Source organism: Pelophylax lessonae (genome assembly GCF_965119305.1).
Source record: "Pelophylax lessonae genome assembly, chromosome: 3".
NCBI classification, from domain to species: Eukaryota; Metazoa; Chordata; class Amphibia; order Anura; family Ranidae; genus Pelophylax; species Pelophylax lessonae.
Genome location: NC_138770.1, coordinates 561,196,208 through 561,208,295, shown reverse-complemented (window position 1 = coordinate 561,208,295; position 12,088 = coordinate 561,196,208). Strand labels below are relative to the sequence as shown.

The following is a 12,088-nucleotide window of genomic DNA, read 5'->3' as shown; positions in this document are numbered from 1 at the left end:
CCATGTTGGACGCCCCCAGGTCTGTTTCTCTTGCCTTACCCCATGGTTACTGTGTTTCCCCCCTTGGATCCCTATGCTTGCTCCTTACTCTAGTCTTCACCAGACTTACCGGACAAGGACACCTGCCCATCTACGTTGCAACCTCAGCTCTATTTCCCTTTGCTCCGAGCTGGACCTGGAATTTATTGGAACTTCTCTTTTTTTTTTTGTGCTGCATCCTCCCTGTGGACTCTGATTCCTCCTCTGATGCTGTGTGCTCACCCTACTGTTGGCTGGACGTTTGGACTGTGGCGGGCACCCCCCGCTGCCCTCACTCCTATCGCCTTCTTGCCTCTGATCCCCTATGGCTGATACATTCTGTATACTCTCCTGGAATGTCAGGGGCCTTCACAACCCTGTTAAACGTACGGCTGTTCTTAGGAATGTTAAAAGGCTACAAGCCGATATTGTGTGCCTGCAGGAGACTCATGCTGGACCTGCGGACAGGTTCAACTTGGCACCCAGCATGTTTAGTCTTCAATACCACTCTGTTTTTTCTACCTACTCTAGAGGTGTTCGCATATTTGTTAGGAAGGGTTTGCAATTTACTTGTCTACAGTCCATCCTGGACCCGGAGGGCCGCTTTGTTATTCTGCTGAGTCGGGTGGCGAGTCTGACCTGTGTGATTGCCGCGGTCTATGTCCTGCCGCCCTATTCGGCTAGAGTGATCAGGTTGGTGCTAAAATTTCCAGATGTACCGATTTTGCTCCTTGGTGATTTTAACACTGTTCTTGATGTTGCTCTTGATAGATTTGCTCCACGCTCCGGGGGTCCCTCACCGCCTGGGGGGCCTACCCAGTTTGCCCGGCTGGTGGGGGAACTCGGACTGGCGGACGTCTGGAGGATGTCTAATCCAACAGAGAGACAGTTTTCATGTTTCTCGGCTGCTCATGTGGGCCTTTCGCGGATTGATATGGGTCTGGGGAACAGTCGTCTCCTCCCTTTGGTGTCCTCGGCTGGCTATGGGCCGAGGTTGGTCTCTGACCACTCACCACTGTGGGCCCGGCTCTCTCTTCCTGAGAGTCGGGGTAGACCATTGTGGAAGCTAAACTCTTTTTGGTTGACGCTCTTCCCCAGTCCTGACCCCTTTCCGGCCTTACTGACCTCCTTCTTTAGCCAAAACCTCCATTCAACTGACATTAGAATTGTGTGGGATGCTGCCAAAGCATATATGAGGGGATATTTTATTGAAGTCATTAATGGGATTAAAACTAGGACTAAAGCCTGGGAAGAGGCGGTTGAGGTGAGAGTGGAGGCTGCCTATATAGCTGATCCCACCGAGGCCTCTCAAAGGTCCTGGTTGGCAGCCCAATCCCTTGCGGGCACGGTTTCGTTCCAGAGAGCGGAAAATAAAAAGGTTCTTCTTACAGCAGCGGTACTTTGAAGAGGGTGAAACTACTGGCCACATGTTAGCGATGATGGTTAGAGCTCAGCAGCCTACCACCTTCATCCCTGTGCTCACTGATCCTCAGGGACGGCAGTGGCATGCTAACACTGATATTGGGAGAGTACTGAGCGAGTTTTACAGAAACCTCTATTCCTCTAAGGTCACGGCAGGCTCACAGGAAATAGAAACTTTTCTGGATAGCTGTGCCCTTCTGTCATTTTCAGCAGCGGACGCAGCCTCCTTGTGGGCTCCATTGACGGAGGGCGAGATATACACAGCTTTGGGTACTGTTCCCAAAGGTAAATCTCCGGGCGCCGATGGGATCCCGTCGGAGGTATACAGTAGATATGCTGAGCAGCTAGTGCCTAAATTACTCCTGGTGTATAACTCTGCCCTCCGGGAAGGTAGGTTGCCGACGTCTATGACAGAGGCCGTTGTGGTGCTCATCCTGAAGCCGGACAAGGATCCGACCTCGCCTGACTCCTACCGACCTATCTCGCTTCTCACGTCCGACGTCAAGATCTTGGCTAAGGTCTTGGCGTTCCGGCTCTCGTTGCTTATCCATAAGGTGATACACCGAGACCAATCGGGATTTATTCCGGCACGATCGACAGCTTTGAATCTTCGTCGTCTTTTTCTAAATCTCCAGTTGCCAGTCGATAATCCAGGAAATAGAGCAATTTTCTCACTTGATGCCGCTAAGGCATTCGATAGCGTGGAGTGGCCGTACTTATGGGTGGTGTTACGTCGCTTTGGGGTGGGAGAATCTTTCCTTAAATGGGTACAATTATTATATTCGGGCCCCACGGCTAGATTGCGGTTTAATGGGGAATTGTCAGTACCTTTTAGTCTCTACCGGGGCACCCAAGGCCAAGGGTGCCCGCTGTCTCCGCTGCTTTTCGCAATAGCACTGGAACCTCTTGCTGCGCAGGTACGTGCATCCCCGGAGATTGTGGGATTTCGGCGGGCGTCGCGTGCGGATGTAATCTCCCTATATGCTGATGACACCCTTCTCTACTTAGGCGATACTCAGGGTTCCCTGCGCTCGGTTATGGCCCTTATCGATTACTTTGGCTCGCTTTTGGGATTCTCCATTAATTGGGACAAATCCGTGCTGATGCCCTTAGACCCCCTGCCCGCCTCGCTTCCTCCGTGTGCATCCTCTGTGCGCGTAGTGGATAGGTTCAAATATCTGGGCATAGTGGTGAATCCGATACCATCAGATTATTTGACTCTGAATCTAGTGCCTCTGCTGCGGAAGCTTCGTACTAAATGCACTAGCTGGTGTAAACTGCCGCTCTCTGTTGCTGGCCGCATTAATCTTATCAAAATGGTTTGGGCGCCCCAACTTCTATATGTTTTTCACAATACCCCTGTGTGGATCCCCAAGCGGTGGTTCCACAGGATAGAATCTCAATTTCGGGAGTTGATCTGGTGCAGGAAGGTGGCCAGAATCCGCCTGTCCACTCTCCAGATGGCAAAGGATGGAGGCAGGTTGGCGGTGCCGAACCCCTGGGTGTATTTCCTAGCCTCCCAGGTTCAGCACATGGGGGGCTGGGGGGAACCGGACCCGCTTGATCCCATTGGGGCTATGTTGACTCCGGAGGGGTCCCCTGCTCCTGTTCTGGTCCACCTGGAGGCTGGATTTTCGCACCTTCCGGCGGGACTGCCTACGGTGGCTCTGCTTCGATTGGTGTGGCGCAGTGTCAAGACGATGCTCCAGGTTGGGGGCTTCCTACCTGAGACCCCCATCTGGGATAATCGGAATTACAGAGAACTTCTGCCCCTGGAGGGGGCGGAGGCGTGGAAGGGAGCGGGGGTTTGTTATATGACCCAACTGTTTCGAGGTGACGTTTTGAAATCCTTTCAGGATTTACAGGAGGAATTTGGGGTGCCCCGTCAATACTTCTATAGATTTCTTCAACTTAGACATGCCATTGCTGCTCAGGCCCGGCTGGTACCTTTGCGGCTTACACCCAATAGACTTCTGACGGAGGTATTTCAGGCTAGCGATAGGAAGGGTAAGATCTCTGATGTATATGTTGCCCTGCTGAGTTCGCTCCAGGATCCGGCCACTCTTCCCGCCCGGGCGGCTTGGGAGGAGGACCTGGGCCCAATTGATGGTGAGCGGTGGGAGCTCTGCCTCTCCTCCATCCCTATGGTTTCGGTCTCAGCCTCTCACAAGGTTTCCCACCTTATGCTTTTTCACAGGGCATATAGAACGCCAGTTCAACTTCACCGTTGGGGTTGTAGACCCTCCCCTCTGTGTCCAAAATGTGGCCATGACCAAGGAACGTTGATACACATGCTGTGGCGATGCCCAAAACTTTTTAGATACTGGTCTACAATAATAGCCACGATATCCAGAGTGTATGCCTTTCAGCTGCTTCGTGACCCGCTGATTTGTCTGTTGGGGGCTGTGGAGGTGGAGACCCTGACTCCCAGCGCTCATGTGGCAGTTCTAAGGCTTCTCTATATTGCACGCAAACTGATAGCCAGACACTGGATTTCCTCCAGGGTCCCTTCGGTGGCACAATGGATTGCCCAGGTTAATAGTACCTTAATTCAAGAAAAGTTGACTTATCAACATAGGAAAGCGCTGAAAAAGTTTTATTCAATCTGGCAGCCTTGGCTGGATGATCCGGCCTTGGCCCCCCCGCAATTGGTTATGCAGAGGTTCTTTGAAGTATAACTGTATGTGACTGTATGATGGCAGGTTACTGTCCTTGGTGAAGCTCCCCCCCTCTCTTTCCTTTCCTCTTCCCCCCCCCCCCCCTCCCTTTCCTGCCCCCTCTCCCCCTGTAGTCTTTTCTCCCATTTTCTCTTCCTTCTTTGTACCCTGGCTTTTGACCTACTCCTGTTCTCGGGTTTACCACTTAGCTCCTTGCTGTAGTACTGATGAGGTGTCTTGGACTAGGAAGTATTGTTTTATGCTCTGTGGTAATTTTGCATTCACTGTACCATCATTTGACGGAAATTTTTGCCTTGTTCTTTGTCTCTCGATTGAGTTGCAATCAATACCGTTTGTACTTTGTATGCACCTTTTTTTCTTAAATAAAAGCTATTTTTCTTGAAAAACAAAAAAAAAACCCCACTTTTAATGATGTACGGTGCATTTCGAAAGTATTCACAGCGCTTCCGTTTTTCCACATTTTGTTCTATTACAGCTTTATTCCGAAAAGGATTAAATTAATTTCCCTCAAAATTCCACAAACAATACTCCATAATGACAATGTGAAAGATGTTTGTTTGAAATCTTGGCAAGTTTCTTAAAAATAAAAAGCGCAAAAAAAAAAAAAAAAAGTATTCACAGCCTTTGCCATGGCACTCAAAATTGAGCTCAGTTGCATCCTGTTTCCAATGATCATCCTTGAGGTTTCTACAATTTGATTGGGGTCACCTGTGGTAAATTCAGTTAATTGGACAGGATTAGGAAAGGCATACAGCTGTCTATAAAAGGCCCCACAGTTAACAGTGCCTGTCAGAGCACAAACTAAGCCATGACGTCCAAGAAATTGTCTTTAGACCTCCGAGACAGGATTGTATGGAGACACAGATCTGGGGAATGGTCCAGAAAAAGCTCTGCAGCATTGAAGGTCCCATTGATCACAGAGGCCTCCATCATCCATAAATGGAAGTTTACCTCGAGGACTCTTCCTAGAGTGTGCCGCTCAGCCAAACTGAGCAATCGGGGAGAAGGGCTTTAGTTAGGCAGGGGACCATGAACCCAATGGCCAGTCTGGCAGAGCTCCAGTGTTTCTCTGTGGAGAGAGGAGAACCTTCCAGGAGAACAACCATCTCCGCAGCACTCCACCAATCAGGCCTGTATGGTAGAGTGGCCAGACGGAGCCATCCTCAGTAAAAGCTACTTGACAGCCCCCATGGAGCTTGCCAAAAGGCACCTGAAGGAACCATGAGAAACAAAATTTTCTGGTCTGATGAAACAAAGATTGAACTCTTTGGCCTAAATGGCAAGCGCTATGTCTGGAGGAAACCAGGCTGGTAAAGGAAGAAGAGACCGCACTCCTAAGTAGAAATAAAAAAAGGAGTGTTTTATTCCACATCAAATAAACATCAAAAGTTCAAACTGTGAGACATAGGACAATAGGTAGACGCGTTTCACGACTAAAGAGGTCGCTTACTCATTACCAAGCTTGGTAATGAGTAAGTGACATCTTTAGTCGTGAAACGCGTCTACCTATTGTCCTATATCTCACAGTTTGAACTTTTGATGTTTATTTGATGTGGAATAAAACACTCCTTTTTTGATTTCTACTTCGGAGTGCGGTCACTTCTTCCTTTACCAATCAGTTACCGGATTACGGATCCGACCAGCACCTGACACTGCCTCACCTGGAGCGGTCACATCCCAGTTTGGACTCCAGATATATCTCTCCTGGAGGAAACCAGGCACTGCTCATCACCTGGCCAATACCATCCCTAGAGTGAAGTATGGCGGTGGCAGCATCATGCTGTGGGGATGTTTTTCACCGGCAGGAACTGAGAGACTAGTCAGGATCAAGAAAAAGATGAATGCAGCAATGTACAGAGACACCCTTGATGAAAACCTGCTCTGGACCTCAGACTGGGGTAAAGGTTCATCTTTTAACAGGACCACCACCCTAGGCACACAGCCAAGATAACATAGGAGTGGCTACAGGACTACTCTGTGAATGTCCTTGAGTGGCCCAGCCAGAGCCCAGACTTGAGCCTGATTGAGCATCCCCGGAGAGATCTGAAATTGGCTGTGCACAGACGCTCCCCATCCAACCTGATGGAGCTTGAGAGATCCTGCAAAGAAGAACGGGAGAAACTGCCAAAAATAGGTGTGCCAAGCTTGTAGCTTCATACTCCAAAAGATCTGTGGCTGTAATTGGTGCCAAAGGTGCTTCAACAAATTATTGAGCAAAGGCTGTGAATATTTATGTACATGGGATTTTTTTTGTTTTTAATAAAATCTGCAAACATTTCAAAACAAACTTCTTTCACATTGTCATTATGGGGTATCGTTTATAAAATTTGAGGAAAATAAATGTAATCCATTTTGGAATAAGGCTGTAACATGATAAAAAATGTGGAAAAAGTGAAGTGCTGTGAATACTTTCCGGATGCACTGTATTTAATTAAAGATTACAGATCTGCATTTATATGGGTCCTTTATATCTACCCACAGTTCAGATTTAGGTCCAACAGGCATTGCCCTGTCATGACTTTACAAAGAAAGGAATAGGTATGTACAAACAACAAAAATTCCTTTCCTCAAAACAATGTAATGAAATATCCTTCATGAGAAAAGGACTGAGTGCTAATATATAATTAATCCTATAAATGATGGTGCCATCCATTAGATCACTTCAGCAGTCCTATTCATGCACTGACTGTGTAGACTGCAAGGTGTGCTAGTAATGTATGACCCTCTCCGACCTCACAAATCATCACCATTTTAAGTGACCTTGGACTCTCAAATCTGCGCAGGCAAATCAAGTAAAGCCAACGTTTTCCTAAATATATTTGCGCAATATTTTAAGACTGAATAATCAGATTCTTCAATAAGCTCTGGGCTCCTTAAAGCAAATACAGTACACCATAGTGGGAGTGGGAGTCAAAGTATTAAAAAAGGAAGGCAAAGCAGGAAATCACCAAGCTGTCACCTGTCCAGCCAAATCTTTGGGCAGGTAAATCTCAACATACTGCGGCTTCTATGAGGAGGGCTCTGCAGGGCACGTCATCCTACAAACAGCCTACTCATCAATACAACAATCCAATAAAACAAAATCAAGGGCATGCACGGCAGGCAACAAATAAAACATATCCAGCAAACAAACGTTTCTTGTGCAAAGTGCACTCTTTTTCAAGGCAGTTCTATCCAACTTCTTTAAAAATGCATGTGCTTTGCTCAAGAAACTTCGTTGGCTGGAGGTTTTATTTGGTTTTAGCCTTTTGAATTAATGATAACATAAGTGACCTGCCGTGAATGCCCTGGTTTTTTCTTGCTAGGATTGCTATACTGAACACTTCATTACCAGCATTGGTGTGCGCAGACTATTGCATTAGGGTTTGCACCCCAGAGAACAAACACACATGCGTGTATATCAGTAGAACAGCAGACCGTATCAGTAGAGCAGAGATTGGGGTCGTTTGTTTTGATTATCATTTTTAAAATTACTTAACAAATGATTTAAAAAAGGTTCTTAAGGAGCCTTGTTGGAAGGGGGGGCTTTGGTGAACTATAAAGGGTCTAAAAACAGAGAAAGGAAGTGAGGACAGAGCTTTCCCAGTCCCTTTTTCTGCAGCTTCAGCAGTACTGGACAGTGAATCTGTGCTAAGTGGCTTCGTCCATTCACAAACTGAAGCATAGTAAACAGTTAAGAAAAACCCAATCGATTGGTACAGATTACTCGGTGTTCATTCCTTCATCCACCCTGAATCATCCACCACAGCAGCAGGTTGGAGAGAATAGGGAAGTGGGCAGCACTGCAGGGGGGAGTAAGGAGGCAGCACTGCAGGGGGGGTAAGGGCACCAGGAAGTAGGGGGAACTGACACTGCACAGGATGATTAGGGTGTGCCCAGGCACACCCTGTGTGCACGCTTTTGCTTACCAGAAACACAGAATACTGCTGCTGTGACTTTAAAGAGGTCAGAAGTGAGTGCAATCTCTTCATTATGCACTATTCTGAGTGCCCTCCAGAGTAACTACCAGTGAGTATCACACCTCTGTTTTACTTGGACTTGTGGAACGGTTACAAAGTGTATAAGTAGGCATATGGGAATGCAGCAACAGACAGAGGCACAAACATAGCAGGTCCACCTCCTATAGGTAGCAATGGCATGACACCAGCGCTGCCTTTTCAGATTGAAGACCGCCTTACCCCACTGAGGGGAGCGAGAGAAGCAGTAACAGACTTTGGTGTAGGAAATGCCTGCACAGACGTCCAGGAGTTATTTTAAATGAAGTTAGAATAATCATACTCCTTCCATTCACACAGGTTCCTTGTAATAAAACACATTCTTGTCCATTACAATTTCCTATGAGCACAACTTGCAAATCCATACGAGGGATGAGAAAGGAAAAATAATCAATTCTGTAAAGAATACATACTTTTATGGGATCTTGTCATTTTGTCAGCCTTCAAACAGGAGTCCTTGATTCTATTGTGATAATTCACAAGAAATATTTTTTCTTGCTCAAAGAATTCATCAACTTCCTGTGCAGAGGAAAAAAAAGTGATGAGAGATGAGGTTAGGAGGTGGGAAAGTATTAAACCATACCATAGAAGAGTCGCTGTTTAAGACCTATGAAATCAACGTGGAGAAAGAATGCTACTGTGAGACATACACACGAAAGAAAGAAGAGAAGAAAATCATTTTGAAATCTGTATATATTTGATAGAAAGATATGAAGCTTCTAGGGAACCCACCTTCACTCCGGAGAGAAGAACTTCATCAGCACTCTTTACCACACTCCGGAAAAATCCACCAAACATCTCTTTAGTGTTTTTTCGCCTTACACTTAACTAAAAATCATAAAAATAGTATATTAGTTACCAGACCCTTAAAAATAACCCAAATAGATTTCATTATGCTTCCTGTGCAACTAGCATTGCTTTATCCATGGCACCCAAGTAAAGCCCACCTCAACTTCTGACCTGTATAGAAAAATGAATGGTCAACTAACTGGTTAAAGCAGAGAACGTTTTAATTCCCGTATGTGCCATATACATCATTATAATACCATTATATATACACACACACACACACACACACACACATTATATCTATCTGGATTCCCAGCCATTGTGCTGGATATGGGTCCTCCTGGGGTCACCAGGTGCAACAAAAGTACCCTTGTGCATGCTCCCTTTAAGTGTGAGTGCTGAGACAATGATTAGTCCAGTATCTTTGGGTTTTTTTGGTTTGAGAACTTGGATGGGAGAAGGGATCGAGTGGGATACTCCTCTGGCTCAACTATGCACAACTTTCTAGGGACAACTAGAAACGCTTCTTGACGCTGACTAGATGCCGGTCGACGCAGGCCTGCTGCCTGTTCACTCCATACTGATTTTGGACTGCTTTCTCTCAAATAAGTCCTTCCGTTAGCTCCCCAAGCACTCCTTGCTGAGGTAGCTTCTTGTACTGCTGCTGCTAAACACTTCAGGGCCCACACCGGCACCCCCTTTCTATCTTCAGGGCTTCACACTGGCGCCCTCTTTCTCTAATCCTTCTACTACGTTTAGCTGGCTCCTGGATCCCCTTGACCTTCTGCAGTGGTCCCCTCTCCTAGGCAGACCCCTGGGCAGTCCCAAGTACTCACGATACTGTTTTCCGCAAAACTTCTTCCCAGCAGCTCCACTCGGTCCACAGCACTCTGGATCCCTTTCAGCAGCCCAGGACACTCTCACTTGCGCTGACAGGAGGAGAGACAGCCGTCACCCTCCTCCTGGGACTGTGCTTCCTGCCAAAGACGGCGTCATGTGCTCCACTCAGACTTATATCCTCTCCCAGGATGCTTTGCGGCAGGTTCTGCCTTCTGAGATGGATAAAAGCCCTGGTGTACTATTGGCTAGGTTTCCTCCACTGCCCAATGAGAGCCCTCATTGGACATAGTGGGGAGACTCCCCAGACCCAACAGACACCCTAGGAAACGCATGACAGCCTAACAAATTAATCAGGCCCTCCTGATATGCAGACTACCTAGGAGGGTGCCACATACATACATACATACACACAGCTCAGCATAAATGAATACACCCCAATAGATTTGTCAGAAAGCCTTTACCTTCAATTCAGATTCAACAATTTCTATAGGACACTATGCTACAAAATACTCCCACAAAATGCGGGCCATTAATTGCAACCAAGATTTGTTAATTTGCACACACAAAAAAGTATTTTTCCTAACATTAATTCAAGACCATGCTGCAATAACAAATACACCCCAATGAAAGTCTTAGGCCCCTTTCACACGGGCTTTCCAATCAGGTCCACCTGTCAGTTTTTCAGGTCAAGTTTTCAAATTGTGCCTTTAATTTTTTTGAGCAGTGTATATTGTACTTTTTAAAATCAGTCCCTGCCCTCAAGGTGCTTAAAATCAAAGGTCCCTACCTTCATATGCATACATACACATACCATATTATACAGCAGCCAAATAACCAGCATGTCCTTGGAGTGTTGGAGGAAACTTGAATCCCTGGAGGAAACTGAAGCACAGGGAGAACATGCTAACTACATGGAGATAGTGTCCTGATTGGAATTCTAACTGTGCACCCTAGTGCTGCAAGGAAAAGTGCTCACCACTAAGCCACTGTGCTGCCCAGCTAGTTACTTTTGTGTGGTTCCAATACTTTACAAGTCACTGGCATAGAACAAACATCCTCACCGCCATAACACCTCAAATATATAACAACCGTGCCACCATCGCATGCATTTTGCGCAGTTGCGGGGTGGTTTCAGCGTGGCCCCTTTCACTTGTACGATTCCTGCCTCGGCCATGAGCCAAACCATCACTGCTGCATAATGTTTATACCCCTGGCAACAGCTTCTGCAGCAAAAAGGGGAACAAGAAATGCAGCTTAACCATAGGGATTTACCAACACTCAAGGCCAGCTGTAAACGAGCCCTTCCTTGCATAGGTCAGTAACTTCCATTTACATAAGAAAACAAAGTAGATAAAACTAGAACACTGAGGCTTCTTTATATAAAAATGTATGGTACTTATTGTAGCCATCCAAACTTACAGTGGTAGTGAAAATAGAAAACCTGAATATTGGGCTGGCACACTGGAATTTCTAGATAAAAGTTATTTTGATGATAAATTATTTACAAAGCCAGTGCATTTCAGGGGTTGTACCTCCACCCCCATCATGAGGGCCTGAAAAAACAATAAATCTATCGTTGTATGCTATGGATCCGAGTTTGCACAGCAATCCCTTCTACATGCAGAGGCTCATCTCTGAGCCCCCCCCCCCCCCCCCCTCGGCAGATCCTGCACAATGCCTCCTACAGATCCTGCGCAGCCACAGCACCCCCTTATCCTTGCGTACATTCAACAGACTCCAGCCCTCCGTTGGTCCTCCTCCAGACCCTGCATTTTTTTGCTTCCCAGATACGCCCCTAGCTTCTTCCCAGCAGCAGCAGCAAAAGATAAGGGGGGTCCACTGTAATTTAAGGGAGAGTAGGAAACTCTTGAAATCTGATGCAAGAGGGTTTGGGGGCGCTCTTGACTTACAAATACAATGGGCCCTTTCAGGGCAACCAGAATGCTGATGTGGCCCGCAATAAAATGGAGTTTGACACCCTTGAGCTAATGCATACCTTGCCCACATCTGCCTCTGATGGCTATTCTTGTGAGATATGGGGGTTGATTTAATAAAACTGGAGAATGCAAAATATGGTGTACCTGTGCATGGTAGCCTATCAGCATCTAACTTCAGTTTGTTCAATTAAGTTTAAAAAAAAAAAAAAAAAATCTGGCAGAGGATTGGTTTCTATGCAGAGCTGCACCAGATTTTGCACTCTCCAGTTTTAGCAAATCAACCCCATGGGTTTTCTTATTGAGCACTGTAGTGGCAGGGTGAGATCATCTGAGGCATATTCTGCCTTCTCTGGCCTTTAATGACTGTTATTCTCAAAAGATTTAGATTACGATTTGGCAATGTCACAAA

At 46.5% G+C, this 12,088-nt stretch overlaps 1 protein-coding gene across 1 annotated transcript in view; it reads right to left on the bottom strand.

Moving 5' to 3' along the window:
* Window positions 1-12,088, bottom strand: part of SNX5 (sorting nexin 5) — a 118,678-nt gene that overhangs the window by 34,200 nt on the left and 72,390 nt on the right. The window contains exons 6-7 of the mRNA XM_082252305.1: window positions 8,846-8,941; window positions 8,527-8,632 (exon numbers count right to left, since the gene is read on the bottom strand). Of these exons, the coding sequence (XP_082108431.1) occupies window positions 8,527-8,632; window positions 8,846-8,941 (202 nt within the window). The remainder of the gene's footprint in view (window positions 1-8,526; window positions 8,633-8,845; window positions 8,942-12,088) is intronic.